This window comes from Neofelis nebulosa, chromosome 7 (genome assembly GCF_028018385.1).
Source record: "Neofelis nebulosa isolate mNeoNeb1 chromosome 7, mNeoNeb1.pri, whole genome shotgun sequence".
In the NCBI taxonomy this organism is placed as follows: domain Eukaryota; kingdom Metazoa; phylum Chordata; class Mammalia; order Carnivora; family Felidae; genus Neofelis; species Neofelis nebulosa.
The window spans coordinates 122,895,260-122,922,375 of NC_080788.1; the positions used below are offsets into that span (position 1 = coordinate 122,895,260).

At 47.4% G+C, this 27,116-nt stretch overlaps 2 protein-coding genes and 1 long non-coding RNA gene across 9 annotated transcripts in view; 2 read left to right on the forward strand and 1 right to left on the reverse strand.

The window, feature by feature from the left end:
* Window positions 1-36: 36 nt before the first annotated feature.
* CIPC (CLOCK interacting pacemaker) lies at window positions 37-19,889 on the forward strand. Of its 7 annotated transcripts, XM_058739811.1 has the most exons (5): window positions 592-1,824; window positions 4,328-4,583; window positions 6,529-6,718; window positions 12,491-12,660; window positions 16,223-19,889. In XM_058739811.1, exons 3-5 carry the CDS (start codon window positions 6,583-6,585, stop codon window positions 17,114-17,116), a joined length of 1,200 nt encoding a protein of 399 aa, XP_058595794.1. In that variant the 5' UTR covers window positions 592-1,824; window positions 4,328-4,583; window positions 6,529-6,582; the 3' UTR covers window positions 17,117-19,889. The 7 variants fall into 7 exon arrangements, with proteins under 7 accessions (XP_058595796.1, XP_058595791.1, XP_058595795.1 ...); XM_058739808.1 differs by lacking the exons at window positions 592-1,824; window positions 4,328-4,583 and adding an exon at window positions 42-173; XM_058739812.1 differs by lacking the exons at window positions 592-1,824; window positions 4,328-4,583 and adding an exon at window positions 207-563.
* The window catches only part of TMEM63C (transmembrane protein 63C), a 130,116-nt gene continuing 122,341 nt past the window's right edge, over window positions 19,342-27,116 (forward strand). Inside the window, exon 1 of the mRNA XM_058739799.1 lies at window positions 19,342-19,453. The gene's annotated coding sequence lies outside the window, so the exon portion shown is untranslated. The remainder of the gene's footprint in view (window positions 19,454-27,116) is intronic.
* LOC131517556 (uncharacterized) lies at window positions 22,480-26,880 on the reverse strand. Its single transcript, XR_009264653.1, has 3 exons — window positions 26,536-26,880; window positions 24,007-24,085; window positions 22,480-22,569 (listed from the first exon to the last, which is right to left on the reverse strand). It is a non-coding gene; the product is annotated as an uncharacterized LOC131517556 (long non-coding RNA).

Here is a 27,116-nt window from a genome sequence, read left to right on the forward strand (position 1 = left end):
TCACGTGGCTGGAGAATTCAGCCGAGGAGGCGCGGGGAGGAGAAATGGGCGGGAGGTGGAGGGGTAGCTTGAGACTGGGCGACGACGGGGTTGTCATGGAGCCGCGGGGCCGGGCTCGCGCATGCGCCACCTGACCCGCGGGTCCGGTCGTGGAGAGGCGACCTCGGCCCTAGGTGAGAGAGGGAGGGCTGGGCTCGGGGGCAGAGGGTTTGCGCGGGGTGCGTGGGGAGAGGAGGCAGGAGTAGGAGAGAGAGAAGGGGAGCGACGTAGGCAATAGAGAGCACCCGGACTTTCAGGGGACTGGAGGGCCAAATGGTGGGAGCGGGAGGCGGTGCGGCTGTTCCGCTTATAGTTGGTGCTTTTGCTGCGAGGGGCGAAGCTGCGTGGGAGAGGGGATCACAGGTGCCTAGAGGCTGTGTGTGGGGAGAGGGTTTGTGTGGGGAACGAGTTGGGTACGCACTCAGGAAGGGTGGGCCCTCGTCTAACCCTGCTGAGAGTCTGGGCAGCGGGCGAAGAGCCTGCAGGCCTGCAGAGCTGTGAGCAGAGGGGCAGGGAATGGGCAGGTGAGTGGGCGCGAGGCTGGTGAGCCGGTGAGAGTCCTGGGCCTCCAGTTTGGGGGTGGACACAGTGCCCGGTCCTGGGCCCGGGACGCAGGTGTGCTGTCACCCACTTGGCTGGTTATTTCCCCTGGGTGGCCAGCTTGCCAGGTATGGTGCCAGGGGGTGGGGAGGTAGAGGAGAAGGTGGGTGTTGCCAAGTAAGAAGTTAGTGGGTGGGTTTCGGGGAGCGCTGATCCAGGCCCAGGGCACAGGCCGCAGCCAGACTCCGTGTTATTGCCCAAGTCCTGGCAGTATGCATTGCCTGGGCGTTTGCCCTGGGAGCCTGGTGGTATGCCAGTCACAGCACAGTCCTAGGGTCTGCCCAGTTCTGCCCTGCTGAGCTGGCAGGCTGTTGGATGCCTGGAGGGTGCTCCTGCTGTCTGGCACAGATGCAGCGTGGGCTGGTGCGAATGGGGAGGTGGGCACTGTTACTGTGAACCCTTCTGGAAGCAGGGGATTTGGAGAAATTCTCTAATCTCATCTCCTCTTTGAAGGAGGAGATGGAGTGAGCCATATCTGGTTCCAAACAGAGGACATTGTATGGAATTGGGGTTCAGGATCTTTGACATAAATTTGCAGCCAAGTTGGAGAATGGAAATGGATGCCAAGGGGAAAATGAATATTCGAGATTTAGGTAGATGGGTTGGTCCCCCACAGCCCCCTGTTAAAACACATAGACATTTCCCCAGAATGGTATCTTTGGAGACCAAAAGAAAACAAACCTCAAAAGAAAAGCTAGTAATGTATTTATAATTCTAACTGGGATTACTCATGATTTTTGGGGTGGTAAGGTCTTAGTTTTCTATGGCCTTGTCCTTTTTTGTATTTAAGCCTCTGGGCTTTCACCTCACACCTCTGTCCATGCACGCATGCTATGCACGTGACACATTTTAAAGGGAACTTGAGCTCTTGGGAAAAGTTGCCAGGTGTCTATAAAAGGAAAGACCCGAGAGCAGCATTTCAAATCCTTGTAAACATTGGGTCTCCTTTTTATCATAAGCCTAAATCTCCATAAAGATTGTTTGTGGATTAGACAACCTTTTAATTTGGTTGGTGGATTTTTTCCTAAGGCTTCACCTTAGAATAAGGAAGTTGGGTCTGGAAGGTAGGTCTTGAGGTGACCACGGTGTTTGGAGATGTACAGTCTTGACCTTCATTCAAGCTGTTCAGGTATTTCAGTGACAGCTAAGCTGCTAGGCTGTCCGCAAGACTCAGCAGGATGGAAGGTTTGTTGGAATGTTTTATTCTGTTGAGTACCTCACACATTAATGGGAGGGGGGGGGGTGGGGCTGAAGTTGCAAAGATGAAAAAAACAACTCTTGAGGTTGAGGAGACAAATAACTAGACTCCAATGTGAGAGGTATAAAAATAGAAGTGCTATGGCACACTTGTTAGAGTTTTATCTTATACCTATTTATATCAACTTATGTATTTTATCGATTCACTTTCCCTTATGAGTTTTATGTGTACTATTCTGTCTGGGAACTATTTGGATAATATGTTACATACGCAGTTACCAAAGGTTCGATTAGGGTCCATTCTGACAATCCGGGGAACTTAGGTTGGAGTCCTTTCAGTGCGGAGTCCGGCACGTGAGGATCTCAGATGTTTGTAAAGCAGCATTCGTGGTTTCCAGTCAGTGCCAGGAAGCAGGGGACGGCATGGTGGGTAAGGGCTTAGTAACCTATTTTTGACTGCTAGTCAGCTTATGAGCACCTGACTTTGTGGTAAAATAATATTGAGGAGGAAAAAGAATCTTAAGGTTTTCAGACTGCCATTTGCATGGCCCTGGGTTTGACAACAGCGGTAGTAAATGCCATTACTCTGTGTGCTTCTCTCCTGCTGAGGGCCTCGTGGTGCTGTGTATGAGTGGGTCTGTTGTTCACTGGCTAATTGATGTCCCTGGTGCCACTCTCAGGAAGGAAGTACGTTTCCTCGCAGAGAAGAGAGGTCAAGGTGGGATGATGTAACCTTTCATTGTCCATCGCGCTTGAACTTTCCTAAGACCCTAAGGCAGAACATTACTTAGGGCAGAGGCTTTCATACTTTTAGTCATTTTCACATCCAAAGTAGTCGATGGCTATTCTTTTTGGTTTTTTAAGTTTATTTATTGATTTTGAGAGAGAGAGCAAAGTGCACACATGTGCACAAACTGGAGAAGGGTAGGAGGGTCGGGGGAGAGAGAGAAACCCAGTCTTCATGCTGTCAGCACCGAGCCCAACTCGGGGCTTGATCTCACAGACCATGAGATCATGACCTGAGCTGAGATCAAGAGTTGGATGCTTAACCGACTGAGCCACCCCGGCACCCCTCAATTTGCTATTCTAAAGTGGATTATGCGTTATTTCCAACGACCACTCATTCTCTAAGACTTAGTATTTTTGCATCTGTTCTTTTAACCTATTTCAACATTTGTGTTTTGATTCCACAATTAGTATTGTCCTGCACATTTCCAATGAGCCAGAAAATTCCTATGTATCTTTTTTTTTTAATGTTTATTTTTGAGACAGAGACAGAGCATGAGCAGGGGAGGAGCAGAGAGAGGGAGACACAGAATCCAAAGTAGGCTCCAGTCTCTAAGCTGTCAGCACAGAGCCCAATGCGGGGCTCGAACTAAAGAATCGGGAGATCATGATCTGAGCTGAAGTCAGACACTTAACCTACTGAGCCACCCAGGTGCCCCTCCTGTGTATCTTCTGTAGCTGTATTGGCTACACTTTAATAATAGTCTTTTTTTTTTTCATTGTCGAAAGGATTGTAGACTAAATTGGGATGCTTTATCTAAAATACCTGGGGTCGCCTGGGTGGCTCAGTCAAGGTCTCCTGATCATAGGACCAGGCCCCAAATTGGGCTCTGCGCTGGGCATGGAACCTGCTTGGGATTCTCCCTCTTTCTGCTCCTAACCAGCTCTCACGCACGCTCTGTAATAATAAGAAAGTAAGTCAGGCCTGAATAAGTGATTGCCCATCCACAAGCTATATCTACTTCCCTTTTGAAGAAGCTTCCTATTCACTTTTGGATGGTATTATTTCAGGGAAAAGAAACTGCACATTTTTTGGGTTCCATACAAAAGGATCCTGATTTAATTAGAAATACAGTTTTACATTTTGGTTTACTTTTTAAACTGGATTATTCATGCTGTCAAATTTCATAGCCACCCAATAGAGACATTGCTTTGCAAGATGGTGCTATGCGAGATGGGCGGGGGCCATTGTTTTCTCTTTTACGTTCATAGGACTTAACTTGGGACCTGTGGAAGAGTGCTTAGTTTGACATGGGTTGAATGGGGAAGCCAGTCCCTTTACATGAGTTAGCTATGGTACAAAATACTTTTTACTTGTAGTTGTGTTTAAAATTCAGCCTCATTCAGGGGTGCCTGGATGGCTCAGTCGATTAAGAGTCCTGACTCTTGATTTTGGTTCAGGTCACGATCTCAGGGTTCGTGAGATCTACCCCTTCACTGGGCTCCAAGCTGACAGCATAGAGCTTGCTTGGGATTCTCTCTCTCTCTCTCTCTCTCTCTCTCTGCCTCTCAGAGTTTCTTTCTCTCAAAAATAAATACATAAACTTAAAAACAATTTTTTAAAATAAAATTTAGTCTCGTTCAGTTGTGTTCCCTTCAGTCCACTCTGTATGCAAAAGTATGAGCAAGAGGGTTGCTCAAGGATGCTTGTAAATACCTTTGTTTTTAATTTTTATCCTGAATCGCTCCTCTGCTTCTTCACTAGATCCTCTGCTAGAGAAGCATTCAGGCCTGGCGTTTCGGGGTATTCCAGATACGGTGCCCTTTGGCATGGAGCTTGTGTCTCTCTCCACTCAGAAGGGCAAATGGACTGTGAATTAAAACTTCACCAGGCATTGTTTCCATCTCTTTCATGCTGCAGTAACGAAATACCACAGACTGGGTAGCTTTTAAACAACAAAGACGTATTTCTCACAGTTCTAGAGGCTCGAAGTCCAAGATCAGGGTGCCGGCACACTCAGGTGAGGGCCCTCTTCCGGGTCACAGTCTGTTTCACTGTCCTCATGTGGTGGAAGGGGAAAGGGATCTCTCCGGAGCCTCCTTTATAATCCCATTCGTGAGTGTCCACCTTCATGATGTAAGCAGCTCCCAAAGGCCCTGCCTCCTAATACTATCCTCTTTGGGGGTCAGAGTTGCAACATAGGAATTCTGGGGGGACACAAACATTCAGACCATAGCACCTCCCCAGTTTTCATTGTTATTGTCATTTTCCCCATTCTCTTTATCCCTGAAGTATCCTTTGTGTATTCCTCTCGTGCCATCCTCACCCCTGCCATTCTGTGGGGACTCGGACGGCCTTGTTAAAATATCTGGAATGTTCCCAGCCTCTGCCAGCCCTTTGAAGGGCTCATTTGTCTCATTCTTTGCACTGTTAGCCAAGTTCTAGGTCTGCTGTGGACCAGTTGTGTGTCAGTGGGGCAAGCGTAGGCTTCTTCAGCTTTTCGGGGCTCCTACTTGTGCATGTGACAGCCCACCTGGCATCTCCACCTGGATGGCCCACAGCCACTACTCTATGTGACCAAGACTGGAACAGCCTAGCCACCCCACCCAATCTCTTTCGTGCTCTTCTTGGGCTGCTTAGCTTAGGAAGTGGTAACACCATCTACACCCCCAACATGCAGTCACCAAGCCCCAAGTCTTCCTCCCGCATACGTCTCCGGTCTGTTCACTTCTCTCTGTTTCCATTGCCACCACTTTAATCCACCTGGCTACCGGGGCAGTATCTGAATGACCTCAGCGCCTCTCTTGCCTCTCTCCACTTGAATCTCAGTTCAGCATCCAAAATGCTTTTAAGATGTTGACCTGATCATGGGTCATAAGGCACTGCCTGTCTGGCCCTCACCAATCCCTCGAGGCACAAGTGCATGGCCTTCAACCTCCCCCCCCCCCACCCCCCCCATTCACTGTGCTCTGGCCTCCCTGGCCTCTCAACTCTTTGAATGTGTCAGGCTCTTTGCCCCTTTAGGGCCTTCTCACTTCTACACCTCACCCAGCCCCCTTTCCCTGGCTTCTCCAGATCCTGGGCTACATGTCACTTCCTCAGGAAAGCCTTCTTTTGCCCAGTCCCCTCAGACTGTCAGCCCCTCCCTTTCATAGCTGTTATCAAATAGTAATTAAGTAATTGTGGAATTGGTTGATTAACGTCTGGCTGGCTATTTAGACCGCAAGCTCCAGGAAGGTAGAGACCATGTCTGTTCTATTCACTTTGTACTGGTCCTAGCCCAATGCCTGCTTCATAGTGGGCACCTGATAAGTATTTCTAAACGACTGAGTGTAACTTAGCTGAGCCTCACCTTCCTTCTCTGTAAAATGGAATAGCAACCGAGGAGGACATTAACAGCAATAATGTGTGTGGACTTGTGTAGAATCGAAGCACAGTTATATATGATCTTACTTTTGTGCAGAAAAGTTCTTGTATGTAGCTTGTATGAGGAGCTGTGTTTACTCTGTTTAGTACCTCACCCAAAGAAGTGAAAGGTTCATTTGAGCAACTGTGTTACGGGAGGTGGCAGTCCAGAGCCCGCCAGTGCACGCTGGGAAAGCAAGCCTTGTCCGAGGTGGGCATTACCTCTCCTCACTCCCTCAGGGAGCAGGGGGAGTTGCCCCTTCCAAAAAGCCTAATCAAGTGTGCCTTTGTTCGCAGTTTACAAAGCTTCCACTGAGTGTGGTTTGTGTGCCCTGAATTCGTAATGGAATTTGAGGGCAGGAGAGGACAGTGAACCTTCTTTTGGGTGGAAACCGTTCTAGTGTTTAGCAAACTTGAAGCCTTTGTAAGCTGAGACCTCTGGGAAAATACAGAGGAAGTGGGCGAGGCCAGTGTTCTTTGCCCTTCCTTTCCTCACCGTTTGGATCACCTGTTTCAGCTCTCCAGGCAGTGTCTTCTTATGTAATTGTTGTGTCTCACAGGGCAATCCAGATGAAAGACAGGACTTGATGAATCCACTTCTAGCCCGGTAAAACATGGAGAGGAAAAACCCACCCAGAGAGAGCCCCAGAAGACTCTCGGCCAAACTGGGCAAAGGCACAGAGATGAAGAAAGTGGCTCGTCAGCACGGCATGGCAGCTGCTGAGTCAGATAAGGACTCTGGATTTTCAGGTTAAAAATACCTTATTCCTTCCACATTGTGATGAATGATTTGCCTGAAAAACGCCCTCCCTAGAACTCATTTGTGTGATAAAGGTGGGAAGCTTTCATGTACAAGATAAATAACTCTCTGATCTCTTAAAATGGTAATTCTGGTGCCACCTGGTGGGCCACTTACCCAGCAGAGTCACTGGGGTTAGTTCTGAAGGAATGATCTGACATCTTTTTCCAGCGCAGACTCTCAACTTTAAACCTTACATTTCCAGCCGTTGCAAAGTTAGTGGGGAAAAAAATATTTAAATACTGGCAATTCTGTTGTCTGAGCTCCTTTTTCATAGGAACAGCTACATTGCTGGGAAAAAAGTACTGCTGCATGCTGTCTCCATGTAGCAAACGAAACAGGAGTAGTATGTGATTTAAGACAGCTGTTTTTACCAAGAAAGTAATTTGCTGTGTTTAAAAACATTTCCCCGCCACAACCCATCCCTGCCAGTACCTGTGCGTTTGTATTTGGGCTTGGAGAGCCTCAGTTCCAAACTTGAGAATCTACTAGAGACAAGAAAGTAGAACGGTTTTCCTCATTAGTTTGTTTCAAACCTTATCTGAAAGGGCTAGCTGCATATGCAGTGAATCATTTAATTTTGTGCCCGGCACTTCTGTTTCCACATTTGAGTGTTTCAGTGACTTCAGTATGGCTCTGGGGTCAACATTTTTGGTCCAGAGGATGCAGAGAGATGAAGCCAGGGGATTCTGGCTGGGTCAGCATCCTGAGAGCAGAGCCCTCCCCAAGAGGAAGATTTATGTTATCCAGCTTCACAGAGACTTATCAATCCATCTTGTTGATTTATTAATTTATAGTGAGAAATGCAGCTGTTAGGAAAATTAGAACTCTCTCATCCCTAGAGGGGTATGTTTTCTGCCTGTAGGCATGCTGCACGAGAAGCCAAATTATAAATAGACAGTTGCTCAGAGAGGAACAGAGCACCAGCCGATCGAAGGACTAGAATAGGGACAGTCCAGTGAAGGGAGGGCCAGCTTATAGCCCTTTGGGTTTTTCTTCTCTCTCAGCATTGTTTCCCAAGCTTGACTCATCACAAGGCTCATCTGAGGTTCTTGTTAAAAATACCAGTCACCACCACCCAGGTATATACTGATTCCCCTGAGGTAATCAATTGCTGAAGGAATTTCATCAGTGTTATTTATTTAATTAGCAGCATGCCTTCTCAGACTCACAAGGGAATCGGTGTACCTCCTGAGTAATGATAATGACGTTAACATTTATATAGAATTTACCATAGAAGTTCTATATAACCAATGGCTGGCCCTGATAAATAATGTTTGCCAGTTTCCATGATGTATGTACTCTCACCAGGACCAATTAATTTCAGGCTACTAATAAGATGTTACTGAATGTGGGGATGGGAGGATTTGGGGAACTAGAAAAGATGTATACCACCAGTCCTTATGAGCCGGTAAGAACCAGCTGCAGTCCATCGCTGCATAGATCACAGTTCACGTACAATAAATCATAATAACTATCCTGTGAGAAAGTATTATGTTCTCCATTTTACAGATGAGGAAACTGAGGCATAGAAAGATTACATAATTTCCAGGATCGTGCAACTGGTCAGTGGTAGAGGTGGGATTTGAATCCAGGGACATGTGTTTCCAGAGGCCCTACCTTTCGACACCATTGCCCAGTATTCTGGAAAGCTCTGGTGAAATTCTTTAGGTCAGTGTCAGCCAAATCCACCTCATTTATCATTTATTCACTCAGTGATTGATTAGGAGTAGTCAGTAATGGGGAATACACTTTGTCTGGGATGCTCACAGTTGCAACACTGGAATGCAAATATTCTGTGTGGGGACTAAAATAAACCTACATTTGGTGTGACTAACACGCTGCTGTGTGATAAAGTTGTACTTCCATAGGACAGTCAGAAGGTTCCGTTGCTTTGGCATTCCATACGTACTGAGCTTTGGCCAAAGCTGCTGATCAGGGAATGGGCTAAGCTTACGGTGGAAGTTTGGGTGGGCTCCTGGAAATGTGTGTAGTTCCTGTTATCTGGATGGTAAGAATATTGTCCTGTATTAAGCTGAGGTTACTCCAGCCAGACTTCTGTTGGTTAGGATAATGTATGAGTTTGCTAGGACTGCCACAACAGAGTGTCATAAATTGGGCGGCTCAGAAAACAAATTTATTGTCTCACAGTTCTGGAGGGGAGAAGTCCAAGATCATGGTTCCTGGTGGACAGGGTTCATTTTCTCGGGGCTGTGAGAGAGGAAAAAAAAAAAAAAATACTGATCACCAGACCCCTCTCCTGGAGATTGTGATAGCAAGGGTCTGGGGGAGGGCCTTCAGGAAAGGTGGATTTTATTTTATTTTTTTACAAGCGTTTCTGGTGATTTCTGTGATCAGACTGGTTTGGGAAACATCGTAGGCCTAATACCTCTTACTTTTATTATCATGTTTGTTTTTCGTCCTTTTTTCTTACTGTGAAGGTAATGCGTGCTCATTGAGGAAGCTTAGAAATTTAGGAACATGTAAAGAAGAAACGAAACATTCTCCATAATCCTATCACCTATTATTCCCAATATGTTGACATTTCAGGATACCATTCGACAACCTCAACCTTGTCAGGCCGGTTGTTCGGTAGTATGTCCCAAAGTCTGGGGCATAGTTTTTCTGATAGTTTCCTTATTGTCTATGTAGAAGTGCTTTCAGAAGCATTGAGTTGTTCAGACACAAGATGATATTAAAAATAATCTAACTCGGGGCGCCTGGGTGGCGCAGTCGGTTAAGCGTCCGACTTCAGCCAGGTCACGATCTCGCGGTCTGTGAGTTCGAGCCCCGCGTCAGGCTCTGGGCTGATGGCTCGGAGCCTGGAGCCTGTTTCCGGTTCTGTGTCTCCCTCTCTCTCTGCCCCTCCCCCGTTCATGCTATGTCTCTCTCTGTCCCAAAAATAAATAAAAAACGTTGAAAAAAAAAAAAAAAAAAAAAATAATCTAACTCATTATGCCCCCGAAAATGGCCCCAGTGGATGCCTCTGGCCGCTCCTGGGCCAGGTGCCAGTGAGTTAGTTCAAGGAGTTATTGTTCCAGTTACCTGGGAGTGTGATGTGATTTGTAAAACCAAGGTAGTTTTTCCCATTGTAATTATTTTTCCATATTTAATTATTCCCATTTTAGTTATTTCCCCAACTTTGTATTTTGAAAAACTTCAAATCTACACAAAAGTGAGTGTCACAAATGTCTTTCATTCAGATCCACTGAGTGATACCATTTTGCCATATTGCTCTCTCTATACACAAGCACACCTCTTTATACACACACATAAATATATATATAATATAATCTAAACGTGTATGTGTAAAAAATGTATTTATGTACTGAACTATTTGAAAGTAAGTCGCAAACACTTGACCCTTTGTCCGTAACTACTTAAGTACAAATCTCCAAAAAGCATAACCTATATAATTACAATATCATTGTCGGAACTGAGAATTTTCACCTTGATATAGTTATTAATGAGCTATAGTCCATATTCAGATTTTCCCCATTGTCTCAATAATGTCCTTTGTTTGTCTTTTTGTGTATTTGTTGGTTTTGGATCCAGGATGCAGTTGAGGATTGGGCATTTCATTTAGTTGTCCTTTTTAGTCTTATATAGTCTAGAACAGCTTTCTCATCTTGCCTTGCCTTTTTTTTCCTTCCCTTCTTTCCTTTGTTTTTTTAATCACAGTGACATTTTTTTCAAGTTTATTTTATTTATTTGAGAGAGAACATGAGCAGGGGAGGGGCAGAGAGAGAGGGAGTGAGAGAATCCCAAGCAGGCTCTCCGTGCAGAGCCTGACGCGGGGCTCAAACCCACGAACTGTGAAATCATACCCTGAGCCAAAGTCGGACTCAACCAACTGAGTCACCCGGGCGCTACAATGACAGTGACATTTTTTAATGAGATAGCCTGTTGTTTTGTAGAATGTCTCACTCTCTGGATTTTTCTGGTGTTTTCCCCATTATTTGAATCAGGATAAACATTTCCTTTTTACCAGAGTACTACATTTTTGATGTTACATCCTTCCCATCGCAACACATGATGAGACTCCTAAATTTGTCTTATTCTTGATGAAACCCTGGCTGATCACTTGTTTAAGGTAGTGTGTAAGCCTGTACCAGATTTCTCTATCGTAAAAGTATCCTTTTCTCATTGTAATTAGAACGTAATTTACGGGATGATACTTGGAGACTGTGTGACTCTCCTGTGTCCCCAAAACTCTTGACCAGTGGTTTTTGCAACCACCACTGATTATCCTTAGCTGAATCAGTTACTACATTTGTGGCTTAAAAAGGGTGATCTGATTTTATCGTTCCTTGTACATTTTATTAGCTGACACTCTTCTGTAAAGAAGAGTTTGTCCTCCTTTTTTGAGTATCGCTATGGATACTTGGAATTCTTTTGTAATTCAGTCTGTCAATCCTATATGATTGTTCTTTTTGATACTCAAGTTGTCCCAAGTTTGGCCAGTGGAAGCTCCTTCTTGATCGTTCCTGTGTCTTTTTGACTTGACCGCATTTATGTTTGAACATTTCCTTGCTTTTGGGGACAATAAGACGTCCAGGCTCATCTTGTACTTTTTACTGCCAAAGACTTGAATTGAACTCACCTGTGACATTTAGAAACCAAGATCCATCCACTAGGTATGCATTTTGCTTCTGAGGTCCTTTGTTTCTGGCCATGGTTCTTAACTAGAGGCACATGTTTGGATTACTTGTGCTTTGTGAAAATCCACTTTCTGGGCACCAGATAAATCAGTTCAGCAGATTGAGGGGAGGACCCCGACATCTGTAAATTCTAAAAAGCATCACGAGAGATTCTGATTAAATGCAAGTGTTGACAGTTACACTCATTTAAATTATAGTCACATTTCGGCCCTGCCTCATCCAAATTACTGTGAGATTCTTGATGAGCATTTAGTGTATTCCCAGACTCCTCACTAGCAGGGTTATAGCAATCTCTTGGTTTACTCTAGCAGGTAGCTAATTAAGTCTTTTTTGTATGGATTTCCCGTAGGGCAGCCTTATCTTCTTTACCGTAGAGAGCAGTAGAGAGCAGCGTCTTTCTATCACTGGTTGTGCAGGGTCCCTAGGAGGCACACTCAGCATGCATTTAGGACACCCACAAGAGAGGTGCTTAACTGGGTGGAGGTGGGTAACAAAGACACATTTCAAATTTCAGCTCTGATGAGCTTACCCAGAAGTGTACAATTAGAAAACTTAGGATGGAGCTGTTTACATTTCAGCATGGATGTAAGTTTGGAGGTTTACAGGTTCATTTTGTTTTTATTATTGTAACTCTATTTTGTGGTGCCCAGAGCCTCTAAAGGTCTTACTCCTGCCCCAGGTCACGCATGTACTCCGTTCCCCTTTCAGCAACAGATGCTTGAAGGTAATGCTCTCACTCTGAAGCCTTCAACCCATTTCTCCTGTGGTGGTGATGCTTACTTTCACATACACCCTAACTGATGCAAGCTCTGGTCTGTAACAGAGTTAGAAAGGAAGCCTGCTGTCCTAGGGCAGGGATTCTTAATCTTTGGGGATAGGAGGGATAATTGTGGATTCCATTGAGAATACAATGAAAGCTAAAGACCCATTCAGAAAAATTCGCAAAAACTTCTATCACAAATGTTCTATTCCATTTCAAGAAGTCTGTTGACTCCTTTGAAGGTCTGCTTAAGAGCCCCTCACCTAGATCCTAAGTGAACTGACCACTCTTCTGCCCACCAGATGGGAGCTCAGAATGTCTGAGCTCGGCAGAGCAGATGGAATCCGAGGACATGCTGAGCGCCTTAGGCTGGGGCCGGGAAGACAGGCCAAGGCAGAACTCCAAGACTGCAGGCAGTGCCTTCCCTGCACTGTCCCCGATGGTTGTCATGAAGAACGTGCTGGTCAAACAGGTGAGGGGGACTACTATCTCCTGCCGTCTCTGCACGGGAATGTTCCCGAGCTTCCTGCATGCCCTGCCTCTCCCTATCTGCCCAAGAGAGATTTTAGAAGTAGACCGCCAGTGCCACACCGATGCACACTTCTGTCCTGGGGAGACGATGTTTCCTTTCAACTACTGACAGTGTTTTCCACAGGACCACAGCGGTCATGACACGTGTTCCCATTTTCCAGACGGCAGACCTACTTCATTTCTATATTCCTAGTTTGTCCAAAAGGACCCCAGCTTTCTTTAGTCACAGATAAAGGAATGAAGCAGAAATGTCGTCACTTTCTTAATGTTTTACTTATTTTTGAGACAGAGAGAGACAGAGCATGAGCAGGGGAGGGGCAGAGAGAGAGGGAGACACAGAATCTGAAGCAGGCTCCAGGCTCCGAGCTGTCAGCACAGAGACCGACATGGGGCTCGAACTCACAGACCGTGAGATCATGACCTGAGCCGAAGTCGGACGCTCAACCGACTGAGCCACCCAGGCACCCCTGTCGTCACTTTCCTGGTGCATTCTAACGTTTGACAGAAGTGAGGGTAGCAACAAAAGAATCTCTTTTTAATTTGAATTGCCCCTGAATTGAGGAATGAAAGGTGTATTTATTTGTTTGAGAAGTAGAGGCGATTTCCATGTTCTCCCAAAGCCATGTCATTAGTGAGAAAGCAGCTCTTTGGTTTGGGTATGGCCATCCCAGCAGCCTCCACACAGCATTGTTGTGGCATTGAAAAATACCCTGCTTTGGGCTTTATTATGTAACTATGCATATTGTGTGATTATTGTCTGGCTATGAAAGAAGAGAAGATTTAGATGACAATGTAAGCTAAGACCCAGTGTTTGAAACAGAATTCAATCATGTGAATTTTGTTAAAGAACATTTAACCTTACCCTCCTTTGCTCTAAAACATACCAGTTCTCGCATGGGTTCATTCATTGATGAGGCTGCTTGAGTTTGAAATCTGGCTTTGTGTTGTGGACCTTCCCACCTTAGGAAGAAGAACATGGCTAGAGCCTCACAGGAAACCCTAAGATCTTAACTGTTTACCTAGTAGTTGTTACAGAGGAACACAAACTGATTTTCAACAAGGCAACCTAGTGACTCTGGGAAAATATTTTGAAGATTTTTACTTGGCAGATCGTATCTCAGCTGGAAGCATAGTTCCCCTTACTGAAATGAAGAGAGAAAATAAAGACATGACATGGAGCCCAAATGAGACTGTCCAGGCCCCACCAGTGCCGCCTGCTTCTCAGGGCTTCCTTTCTCCAGGGCTCTTTTTCTCCCTGCCTTCCTCTCCTGTTCCCTTAGCCCTTTCTGCTGTGTCTGTGTTTATACGCCTTCTTTGTTGTAGGCGAGGCTGGCAGCTCCCAGAGCTGAGAACAGCCCACGGGTGAGGAGTGAGTAGGCTTTTCCGGCAGAGCTGCATTCTTCAGGACAAAGACCTCAGGGATGGCTGCTGGGCTGGATCAGGAGATTGGAGGCCCAGGGGGCAGGCTGACCTAGTGGAGTAGTCTAGGAGTTTTGTTTTGTTGTTTTTTCCTACGTGCTAGAATCTGGCACATTCCAAAATTAAAATAATTATACGCTTAAAAAAAAAATCTCATATTGCATAATGTCTTGATTATTGCTGCTTGCTTTTAGGTATTTTTCTTTTGAGGGTCTGATTCCATTTCTGCCGCTGGCCCATGTGATCTTGCACGTAATTACTCAACCACCGTGGACTTCAGTTTGCTCATCTTTAACGTGGAGGCTTTATGTGAAATGTGCTGAGATCCTATCCAAGCTGAAAATCTTGTCCTGTGTTTCCTCAGATGATTTCAACGTGAATAATACATTGTAAAATCTAAGAATTAGGACAAATGAGCTACGTATCTATTAGGGCAGGGGGCATACAGCAGCGGTAAGAGCCGTCCACTGAAATCATCTTGGGAAAGCAATGAGTTAGATCTTGTCTGGATCCATTTGCCTTGTGGGGCTATTCTTAGGGCACGAGTGACTAGCGGGATAGCCTGAAGTTTTGCTTCTGACTGGGCTAGGCTGACCTCTACTTCAGAAGACCCCTAATTTTGGATCTGACAGGGAAGTGTGGCTGCTGGGCCTAGCATTGCTTACAGATACTCCCGGCTATGTTTGAACACCAAGTGGGCCCCAGAATGGGCTCTCCGGGTAATCCTAGCCTTTGTACAAATGAACTATAGTTGAATTTGGCCTCAAGTTCCTAGCTAGGCATCCAAGAAGCTGAAATGTGTGCAAAATGGTGGGCAGATGTGGGAAGACAGTCCATAGCTTTCTTCAGATAACTCAAATGACCCCACCAGGGATAAGAACCTTTGTCGGGTTCTCTCTCTTCCTAGCCTCGTCACCAGTCCTATCTTTGGGACCAAGTTGGAAGTAGACTGGCTTTTGAATATTAGAGACGAGTAGCCATGCCCTTCTTTAATAGGCTTCCATCCAGATCAGTACTTGAAGAATAAAAGTGTATGATTGAGGAGTAACATAACAAAAGCAGAGTAGAGAATGGTTAGGCTGGGTTTTAGAGTCAGACCCAGGATGGAATCCTAGCTCCGTCACTTAGTAGCTTGGAGGCTTAAAGCAAGCCGTTTCCACTTTCTGAGCTTCCATTTCTTATTTATGAAAGGAGACAGTAAGGACCACATAGGTTGTTAGGGAGATTAAATGGAAGCACCCCCAGAAACCATCACACACAGTGCCAACCCCTAGTAAGTACCAAGTAAGCACTGTTCGCTTGAGTGGCTTTCTGGTTGCTGGGGCATCGCTGACTTCAAAAGCAGGGGCCCTGACAACGTGTAACTTTCTAATCAAAAGTCGGTCTCAGGGGGCGCCTGGGTGGCTCAGTCCGTTGGGTGTCCAACTTCAGCTCAGGTCACGATCTCGCGGTCCGTGAGTTCGAGCCCCGTGTCGGGCTCTGGGCTGATGGCTCAGAGCCTGGAGCCTGCTTCCGATTCTGTCTTCCTCTCTCTCTGCCCCTCCCCCGTTCATGCTCTGTCTCTCTCTGTCCCAAAAATAAATAAACGTTAAAAAAAAAAAAGTTAAAAAAAAAGTCGGTTTCAGGTAGAAGAGGTTCCAGGTATAACCAAATGAAGACAGACTTTGGCGTGAAGACACATTTGTAGGCTTGAGACTAGCACACTTCAACTTACGCCAGGCAGTTGTACTCGCCCATATTTTAATTGCCTCAGTTGTGCCCTTAACCATGTCATGGCTTCACCTACCTACAATTTCTTTTTCTCAGTGATAGCACTTGAATAAAAACCAGTATTTCCTTCAGTGTTCCCGTAAGTAGGCTTAAAAAACAACAGCCCAGTGATACCAGACTCAGATGGATTTTCCAGCCACTTTTCCGTCCGGTTCTCTAGAAGGGCTGCCCCCCGCCCCCTCCCACCCCCCCCCCCCCCCCTCCATGGGAGGAAGCCCGGTAGTTGAAATCGTTACAAGCATCCGGCAGAAGGCCGCAGCTCCTCTCCTTTCGGCGGGTCACAGTAGCGTGCCGCTCTTTTCCTTTGTTTTCAGGGCGGCAGCTCGTCCCAGCTCCAGTCGTGGACCGTCCAGCCCTCCTTCGAAGTGATCTCGGCTCAGCCACAGCTGCTGTTCCTCCATCCGCCCGCTCCCGCTCCCGTCAGCCCATGTCACGCCGGCGAGAAAAAGTCGGACTCCAGGAACTACTTGCCCATTCTAAATTCTTACACCAAAATAGCCCCCCACCCGGGCAAAAGGGGCCTTTCCCTCAGCCCGGAAGAAAGAAGGGAAAACGGGGTGCAGAAGAAAGTCTGCACGGAGAGACTTGGGCCGAGCTTGTCTTCCAGTGAGCCCACCAAGCCTGGTGCCGCGCCACCCGGGCCCCCTGCGCCGGCACCCCCAGGCGCCAAGCTCGCCGCGGACTCCGCCCCGCAGGGTGTGCCCTCCCTGGTGGCAGGCGGGAGCCCACAGACTCTTCAGCCCGTGTCCAGCAGCCACGTGGCCAAAGCCCCCAGCCTGACCTTTGCCTCCCCCGCCAGCCCCGTCTGCGCGTCAGACAGCACTCTGCATGGCCTGGAGAGCAGCTCGCCGCTGTCGCCGCTGTCAGCCAGCTACGGCTCGCCTCTGTGGGCCGCGGAGCACCTGTGCCGCAGCCCCGACCTCTTCGCAGAGCAGCGGCGGAGCAAGCACAGGCGCTTCCAGAATACCCTGGTGGTCCTGCACAAGTCCGGGCTGCTGGAGATCACTCTGAAAACCAAGGAGTTGATTCGTCAGAACCAGGCGACTCAGGCGGAGCTAGACCAGCTGAAGGAGCAGACCCAGCTGTTTATAGAGGCCACCAAGAGCAGGGCTCCTCAGGCCTGGGCCAAGCTGCAGGCATCGTTAACATCGGGCTCTAGTCGTGCCGGCAGCGACCCAGAAGCGTTCTCTGACCACCCAGACATGTAACACAGGAGGCGTATTTCCCTGTTACTTGAGCGGTTCTTTTTAACTCTTGCGGTTTCTACTCCTGTTTCCCAGAGCTTATGTAAGAGCTTTTCCTTCTAAACTTAAACCGTCTGGCAGTTCACTTACGAAGCCACATGCCAGGACCTGGCTGTCTTAACCTGTGGTCTGTGCACAGTTTACACACGTCTCTGTTCTTCTGAGGACCTCGGATGTGGAGTGTCCTCGAGTCCTCCTTAACTTAGCCTGCAGGCTGGTAGATGGGTCACGGGGCAAAGCGGGCGAGCTGGTTGTGTGGGGCTCTTCTGGCTGCCACCTCCCACCATCCCACTCACTCACTGTGATCAAGGGCACAGTGACAGGGATGAGTCCACAGAGTGACATCTGTCAAACCAGGGAGTAGGTGACATAAGGATCCCTTTGTGGATCTCCTCATGGATATCTTATGCACAGAGAAAAATACGAGGTGTGCTCATGTTCCACAAGGCATCGTGCCACTTGGGTGAAAACTAAAATGCCATGGGCACAGGTTGGGCCGAGGGTGTAGGCGCTTAATCATGTGAAGCTTTGTCTTCCTCAACTGGAAAGTCAAGGGGAGAGAAGGGTAGCACCATTGAACTCTTACACTTTAGTTCCAAGCCAGATTTCTCTTCACTTAAACTGGTAGGCAAAATACTTCAGATTTTTAAAGTATGGAATAGATTCGGTACCATCTGGAATTATAATTGCTGAATTGCTTTTCTTTTCTTTTTTTTTTTTTTTTTTTTTTTGACTTAGACTCTGAAGAAAGTAGACATGGCCAGCATCTCTTGATTGGGAGCTGGAAGATTCTGGAAATTTGTGCTTCCCCCACCTCCTCTTTTGAAACAGTGCAACCTGTTGTATGTATGAAAATCTCCAAGGTAGCTTCATGGTTCCTAAGAATGGATGTAAGTTAACCCCTCTGCTGCCACTTTTTTTTTCCTTTTTTTGTCAAACAGGAAAGAAATGATTACTAAGCTTGGTAAACTTTGAATTAAAACCATCCTGAGGTCATGACACAGAAGTCCCCAAAATATTGGAGACCATTCTTCGTACCGATTTTATTTTCATACCCAAAGTTTTCGTTTGTCGCCTGTCACAGTGACGTGGAGCGATGTGGGGCGGAGTCTTCTGTGTTGCCTACGTGCATTAGATATCGGCAGCAAAGCCAGAGGTGTGGTGTTGGTTATTTGAAGTTCATCTAGAAATGGAGGGTGTAATAAGAATTTCCAGATGATCCCGATTCTTTCAGCTTCGTGCTAAAGGTAAATGGGATTTCTAAGTAGTAGCATTTCAGGCTTTTTATCCTTTCATCTAAAAATGTTGAAAAATCTTGAAATTTTGAAATTTCAAATCTTGAAATTTGAAATGTTGAAAAATCATCTTGAAAAATCTATGTACAAATTATCTTAAGAAGAAGTTCTGTATGACCAGCTTCGTCTTTTCTGCACTAAAACGTTCTTGAAGTTTTACCAAGGCCAGAAGCTAATGCTCAGATTTACCTGGTAGTTGTTAACTGTAACATAGTTTTGAAATGACAAGACTTCAGATTGCCCACACTTTGTTGTCCACCATGTATGATTTACATATGGCTGACCAATTTAGAAATAGCTTGGTGAAATCTCTATACTCTCCTGATCCAGTGCAGAATTACTACCTGCCATTTACTTCCTGAAAAAGAGTTTCAAAATCCCAGCAAATGTGTCTTTAAGCAGACCCTCGGCTCCTTTGAATATTCTCCTCTTGGCCCACTCCCTTTGCCTCCCCTGAATCTGTGCTACTACGACAGCCCTGCTCTGCGCACCATGCTAGGAAGCTTCCTTTTTGGCAGAATATGTTGGCAGCAAAGCTAGAGAGACAGGTGGATTCAGAAAAGCCTGGGCACCAGTCATGAGTCTTACTGAGTGTCAAAAATCTGAACATACTTGCTGAGAACCAAATTTATTCCATCAGAAAAACCCTCTGTGGAGCTATAAGCCTCTTGGACTCTTCTTCCTAGATCAGGGTTTGCATTTCCCTTCCTGTTATGGTAAAAGATGATGAGAGCCATCATCGATCTGCACTGCTGAGTGGCAGGGCGAAGCAGCACCTCCCCGGCTCTTCTCTGATCGTGTGACTTAGTGTTGGAAGTCGCTCTAGGCTGTTAGCATGGGTGTTCCTTCCCTCGTGGAGCTGTAAGCAGATGAAGCCAAATAGGGAAGCTAGTTCTTGGAAGAAGAAGTCCGTTGAGGCTCCCAGACGTTTGGGGCCAGAAGCCAGATCGGCAAATGGAGGAACCTCGGAGTAGACCAGAAAGATCTCCATTGGTTGCACACGGCTGTAAGTAGGAATGGTCTTAGAGAGCATGCTTTGATCTGGTATGAACTACTGTGGCAGGGCTGCTGGCTTCTGAAGGCGAGAAGCAATTCTTAGTTCAGACCAACCCTTAAAGAGAACTTTTGGCAGATTTTTTGGCCATGTTGAAACACATCTAGAAAAAGCTGCTGGTTGAATTGGCTATGGGAATGGAGTTTAATAACATTTGTAATTTATTACAGTCGTTGCTTTTTATTGATTATAGTATTGTCTGACTTTACTATGAGTCCTTCAACAGAAAAGTAACCCTTGTGCATATATTGAAGTGTTTTTCCTGCTATGAATTCTTTAGGGTAGAGATTTATTTACCAAATGTGAATTCTTTTGAGGAAGTATGAAGTTTTGTAGAAATCGACTGTGAAATGTCAGAGAAAAATAAAAGTCACTTACTTGAAAACTATCCGGCCTTTTTGCTTTATAACTGCTTAAAAAATACTAAGCGAAATCTAGAGTAAGTGCATTTGACCCTTGAATAACATGGGTTTGAACTGACCCGCTTACCCACGGATTTCTTTCGATAAGTACAGTACCGTGCTGCAAATGTCACTTCCTTGTGGTTTTAATAACACTTCCTTCCCTCTAGCTTACTTAATTGTAAGAATACAGTATATAATACATATAACACATAAAAGAGGTGTGAATCGACTCTATTACCGGTAAGGCTTCTGGTCAACAGTAGGCTTTTAGTATTTAAGTTTTGGGGGATGCGCGGATTTTCAACTGCGGGGGGGTCGGCACCCCTCAGCCCCATGGTGTTCAAGGCTCAACTGTATTTGAATTAAGTTTCAAACATATGTACTCCTGTCATTTGGGAATGTTGGGATCAGATACTGAACCGGTGTGAACTTAAAAGGAAATGAAGGCGATCTTAATGCATATGAAAGTCCCATGTTACCTGGCATCTTAGAAGTTTATATTGGGTAGGTTGGGAGGAGTAAGAGGAGAATACAGTCCCGTGGTTTCTTTCTTCCTTTTTAATGTTTGTTTTTAAGAGAGAGAGTGTGAGTGGGGGTGGAGCAGAGAGCGAGGGAGACACAGAATCTGAAGCAGGCTCCAGGCTCCGAGCTGTCAGCACAGAGCCTGACACGGGGCTGGAACCCACGAACCGTGAGATCATGACCTGAGCCGAAGTCGGATGCTTAACCAACTGAGCCACCCAGGCGCCCCTCCTTCTGATCTGACACTTTCACAAATGTCAAAACTACAGTTGCCTGCTGGGATAAACTAAAACCACATGAAATGAAGTTCTTCCTACAACAGAAGTCCTTAGCAAGTACACTCCAAGCCTCCCTCTGTGCTTCTTAGAGTTCATTCCTAACGCTTGGCTCCTCCCTGTTCCCCAAGGCCAGTCAAGCCGTCCCTCCCCAGATTTTTAAGACACTGCAAAACTACGAGCTTATCCTCATGTAAAGGCCTGGAGGGTTGATGCCAGAGTCTAATTCTTAGAGCATTATTTCTGTCCTACACAATTTTCTAAGTAACTTTAAAATATACAGCTATACGACCCTTTAAATGAAATGTCAAGATGGCTAGAGGAGGCCCCTCCTGAAACTGACAGCCATCCTTGCATCTGAGTGGCACTGAGAGAGGCAGACCACACACAGTGGATCTCAGGAGGCTAAGGTAAGTGAGGTTATTTGAGTTTGTGGCCCCGGTCCCTTGGCCTGATTCCTGTACAGGGAAATATCTGTCCACCTAGGACATCTGTTTGGTCCACCTTGTGGATGGCATCACGGTAGATTGTAGCCCAGTGTGATGGGGTCTAAAGACCTGCATGCACCTGTCCCCTCTGTTACTCATCAGCTGGGTGGCTTTGGGTAAGTCACTAAGCCTCTCTAGATGTCACTCCTGGCTGAATAATAAAGAATTGTAACTGCTAGTTCTCCATGGTTCTTCCCAGCCCTCACCAGTCGAAAGATCTCTAGCTGTGTTATAGGTGAGCCATAAAATTAACAGATTTTTAAAAACCTGGGGTGCCTACAAAGTAGCTCCCTAGTGCTCTGATAAGATGACTTTATAAAGTGTTCCGTCGGATTTTTAACTTCCGTGTGGCTCTAAGAGAAGCATTTTGCTGGTCTGCCTTGGTTTTGCCTTTCTTATGATTGCCTGGTTGCAGCTAAAATGGATTCACTACTTCCCATATAAAAGCCTGCTCTCAGAGATTACGAGCCCCATAGCAGAGTTGTTTGGGGTTAAATCAAATCACCGCCTTCCTAGTCAGTCATCTGCAAACGGCTCCTTCCTTTCGTCTCTAATGAAGGATAACTCATATATTTTGGAGGGCATGCCAATTAGCTTTTATTTCAGTACAGATTTCTCTCTACCCAACCAGGGAAGATGTTTCTGTGAGTGTTATAAGGAGTGTCTGAGGTTGACTTAACATTGTTTTTAAGGTAATAGTCATAGACCATGTAAATGAGGTGGTACTTGATGAGGACTTTATTCTGTTCCCAGCCTCCTGGGTATCACTTGCATCTGCGCGGAAGAGGGGTGGAGATGAGGTCCTCCTGGAGGCAGCCCGATCAGAAGGGCAGGAGGAAGAGGCAGTAGGAAGCAGCCTTTATCTCTGCTACCTCAGTTTCCTTTATCATAGGAGGGTGTGATCTTGCTGTTCGCTTGGCATCCCAAGATGTTGGTGAGGTGCAAAACAGTGCCGTCTCTAAAGTGTTTTGAGATCGCAACACAGAGCCAGGCAGCCTCCTGCAACTCGAACCCATCAGCAGAATGCAAGTGAGGGCATTACACCCTTACGAGTTGTCATTTGCTTGGAATAATTATGACTGTCTTTTACCAAAGTCTCACTTCCAACTAATGGGAAGACAGCAAATATCAACCCAGCCTTTGACTGGCTTCCCGGAAGGAGATATTCTGTGGGTCCCTGGCGTCCTGCGACCACTACTCCGGCCTTTTCCACTCAGAATTCCTGCCTCGTTCTTAGAGCACGTGGCTTTCCTCTCTCTCTCTCTCTCTCTCTCTCTCTCTCTCTCTCTCTCTCTCTCTCTCGGAAGGACAGTTATGCAAACCGTTAGAGAATTGCTTGGAAGAACAGTCTGTATGGTTCCTGCCTCAAATTACAGCAGCTGGAGGAGATGAGCAAGAAAGAGAAAAGCCTGTGGAGCAGGAAGTTAACGCAGCGAGTGGGCGGAAGCCGTTAGGAAAGGAAGGGACTGAAAATTGGAAGCAGGATCCCGAGGCCAGCCCGCGTGAGGGCCCAGGCAGCTTGGAAGATTAGGGTTTGGAGCCGGGCCTTCCTAGTGGCTTGAGAGCAGGAGTGAAAATAGCTGCCTTTAGTTTTCCTAAAGACTCTATCTAAGGAACTGCAGTGGCTTGGAGGAGGGGCTCGCTACTTCCGGTGGAAGTCTAACAGGCGGCCGACTGTTCCGGCAACCCTCCCCCCACCAAAAGCCTTGACCGCTGGGGGGCAGACAGGAGCACTTGGCCTGGAGCCTGCCCTCCATTTGGGGTTAAGAGCACGGCAGCTGCTGGGTGTGAGGCTGAGAAACCAAGAGCTGCTGCTACCTGTAGATGGCAAAACGGGAACCACCCCTACGACAGCCAGGTTGCAATCACCCGTCTTTACCCATCCCATGTACAAATGCATAATCTGTTGCAAAGTCAGGGGAAGAGAAGACACTTAAAGATGCCCACAAATAAAAAACCCGCACCCTCAGCGGGCCCTGCAATATATTTAACAAATGCGGGAAGGCCTGGTTCCGGAGGCCTAGCGGTCCTCTAGCCAGTGTTTAATTCCTGCTCCCCTCTGTTCTTCAGCAAGGCTCTGGGCTTCTTATTACTGAGCTGCTCAGGAAATGCAAATGAGTGTTCACTTAAGCAAAACACACAGAGGAAAGGCAGTGAACCGCCAAAACAAACAGCCCAGGATGCCCACAGCTGACGGGGAAGCTAAGGCAGCATTTAGACGTGGGGTTTTCACTGACGGTTTTCACGCTCCAGCAGGCCCGAGAAGGGCCAGAATAACTTGAAGGTGAAAACCCTTTTTTTTAAAAGCCTTTCAGTTGATCCTTGTCTACTCAAGATATATTTGGAAGTTTGTGCTTCACAGTCTATGCTGCTTTCATTCTTGAAGCATTTTCCAAGCATCAGTTACACTGTGAAGCCTTTAGCTACCAAGTTGCTAATGTTGCTGGTTGTACCAGTCAGGTTGGGCCATGGTGACAGGTCTGGCTTCCTGGCCCCCACCAACTGCAGGACTGGGGGCATTGTGGGAGCTCACACTCAATGGTAAATGCCTGCCATGCTGATGTTTTGGTTTTGATTTTGGTTTTTGAGAGGAAAAGGGCTCTGGGACCCTGAGGCTCAGAAGTGAGCAGGCCCCTGACATCACAGGTCCGCCCTAGAGGCAGGTCCCACTTTGGGGACCTTTAAAAATCCTCAAACCTGGGGTCTTCACTACTTGATTTGTCACTCCTGCTCCTCCCTCCCCTCAAATTTGTATTTTTCTCAAACCCTGATCATTTCTGCTTCTTGTGAAAGTTTTAATGATTCCTGAAGCTTACCTGATGTAGACATTGTCATGGTTACTTCAGAGTAACAAATACATAAAGTTGTCAGCACGTTTATGTCCCAGGAACTGACCTAGTTGTGGGTGGTAAACAAAACAGGCATCATCTCTGCTGATATTCTAGTGGGAGGGTAGCAATGACCATCAATTAAGTCCATCCACCCTTTGTTGGTTTGGGTCTCACTAGGTCTTATGGATCCAAAGTTGGGTGTGTAAATCTGGGCAAGGTGATATGTCCTACTCACTTCTACTTTTATTTTAAAGATTAACATTTTGATAACCTGGGGGGTTATCATCCTTCGATTAGGGCAAGGAAGGGTCCTTAACGTTAAGCTACTAACTGAGAACAGAAGTGTTGATACAGGCACAATATATTAGTTAAGTCCACCCCAACACCCGCCCAGGCACACTAGGAGAGAGTTCTCACAAGTGGATTATCTGTTTGGTGACTCACCTTCAGACTTTTTGTTTTTTAATTAAAGTATAATTGACATACAATATACTGTTAGTTTCAGGTTTAATCATAGTGATTTGATATTTTTATACATTATGAAATGATCCCCACCACAAGTCTAGTTACCATCTGTCACCACATTCCCAGATTTTTGAGCTCACCCACAATAGCACCTGCGTCCGCATTCTCACTGCATTCTCGCAGCTGCGGCCGGCAGGAACATTCACGTGACCCCAAGCGTGAGCACCTTCTGAGGTTCTGTACCATAGGCACCTCACTTGCCTCACCCTAGTCCCGGCCCTGGCAGCGCCAAACACTTACGAAGGCCCAGGGCCCACAGAAAGGCACATGAGGTCCCGGCCCTGGAGCCCTCAGAGCTGAGCCAGGAGATGTGACTCACCGGGAAAGCAGCGACACTGGGTAGTGTGGCCTGGTGCCCAAGGCCACCTACAGACCAGAGCTGCAGGAGCTCTCCAAGGCCTGAAAAGGAACTCTAGGGGAGTTGAGATTTGAGCCCAGTCGAGGCATATGGTGCAGTTTAGATTAGCTGAGAGGAAAGGGCCAGCATTTTTGGCAAAGGAAAGAGACTGAGTAGAGGCATCATGGTGGAATGGAAATATCATAGCTCTGGGTCTGGATCCCGTTGGTTTCTGTATGATCCTAGCAAGTTGGATGACTTCTGTGGGCTTCGTTTCCTCATTTGTTAGGTTACTATCTACTCTCAAAGATTATTATGCCATAATGTATAAAGTATCTAGTCCAGTGGCCCCACATGGTGGGTGCTCAATAAACAGTACTCATAAGATTGTTACTATAGGTGAAACGTGAAGCTCCAGGAGTGAGGATAGGGCCAGCTGAGCCCGCCTTGGTTCAAGGTCAGTCTTTCACTTTGCACATGGAGTAGCAGCAGACCAGGCCAGCTCCCTGCCTGCTCCCACACCCTGCTGCACCCAGAACAGAGCCCCTCCTGAAGTACACACCCTGCAGAGTACTTGGCAAACACGTTCTCCCCAGCCTGTCCCAAGCCTCACCCTTGTTCAGGGCTACACAGTCAGGGGGTGGGGAGCTATAGAGGAATCTGGAGTATTGATTGTCGGCCCCACCCTCACCGGGAGCCTCCGTTTCATATCTGGCCCAGCTTCCTGGCTGGTGACTCTGCCTCCAGGCTCAAGTACAGTCCACCTTCCATGCTGCATCAGGTGAACTTCTGTAAAGCCCCACTTGCTCGCACTGCTGCCCTCCTCAGGCACCCCACTGCAGCGGCTCTCTGGCCTTGGCTGCACAGTGACAGCCTCTCGGGAGCTTTTAAAATCCAGATGCCAAGGCCACACCCCAGACGAATCCTAGTAGAGTCTCCAGGAGGTAGGACTTCCCCCTTTCCCACCCCCATCAGTAATTTTTCAAGCTCCTCAGGTGACTGCACATGTGCAGACCAGGCTGGAAGAACTACGCGGGGACTCCCTATCACGGGACTGATATTGGGCTCGGGGCTGGTGGGGAGGAGGGACTAGGGCGGGTGCCAAGGAGGGGCTCTGTTCTGGGCGCAGCAGGGCGGGGGAGGCAGGCTGGGAACTGTGCTGGTTTGCTGCTCACTGTCCCTAAGGACAAAGTGAACGGCTGACCTTGAACCCAGACCATCTCAGCTGGCCCTCTCCTCCTGGTGCCATCAGTAAGTGATCAGTAGCAGCGCCATCCCCTGGGAGCCTGTCAGAGCGCGGAATCATAGGCCCAGCTGACTCCGAACCCGCGTTTTCACCGGATCCCCAGGTGATTCCCGCACACTGGCAAATTTGAGAAGCACTGGCACCAGTTTTGACTAGATGCTCACAGTGGTCCGAGTGTGGTGCCAGGTGTTTTACACACACGGTGTCATTTCATCTTCCCAGCCTCTCAGCTGTTAGCACCGGCTCTGACAACCAAGAAAACACCTACCATTCATTCAGCAAATCCTCACTGAGTGGCTACTATGAGAGAAGCGTCATGATAGGGATTGGGGATCAAAACCCGGTGTTCCCCTGCTGGAGAAGAACTCAGAGGCCAATGGGGTGTGATGTCAGTGTCATGACTTACCAGCTGTGTGTTCCTGGGCGACTTCCTGGGCCTGTGAGGAATTGCACCCGGGAGGGGGCGGGATGCGGACAAGGCTGCCCGGTCCTCGAACTCTGTGACTCCATTTCCCTGGATGAGTCTCGGGTCAGACCACTATTAGCACGGGACCCAAATCTCGCCCTTTTGCGCCCGCGAAGCCCTGTGTGGCTCGGCGAGGCAAGACACCCAGCAGCCCTTTCAGTCCCGGGCTTGGTTCGCCCAGGTCCTCTCCGAGCCCACCTTTGCCGCGCGCGGGAGCGCGGGCGCCTGGAGAACAGGGCTGTGGCCCGGCGGCGCCCCCTTCCGGCGGAGCCGGGCCACCGCAGCGGGTGCCGGGACGCCAGGCGCCGGGTAAGTCGGGCGGGAGAGGCGGCTGAGGCCCCGCCCCGCGCGGCCGCGTCCCACCTGCTGTGGTCCCGGCGCACGTGGGGGTCTGGGGAATCGGTTTAGGCGTTTCGTGTTCCTCAGAGTGCACCACTGTTTCCTGTAATTTAATTTTCTTTCTTGAAAGCGTTGCTAATTAAATTCTTTCTCCGGCGAGCCGCGCGTCCCCTCCCCTGTTC

Bases quoted from the DNA above. Each gene is read 5' to 3' on its own strand.
- CIPC (XM_058739808.1), top strand. From the start codon at position 6,583: ATGGAGAGGAAAAACCCACCCAGAGAGAGCCCCAGAAGACTCTCGGCC. The intron at 6,719-12,490 runs GTTAAAAATACC...TCTGCCCACCAG, and splicing joins TAAGGACTCTGGATTTTCAG to ATGGGAGCTCAGAATGTCTG. The intron at 12,661-16,222 runs GTGAGGGGGACT...CTTTGTTTTCAG, and splicing joins AGAACGTGCTGGTCAAACAG to GGCGGCAGCTCGTCCCAGCT.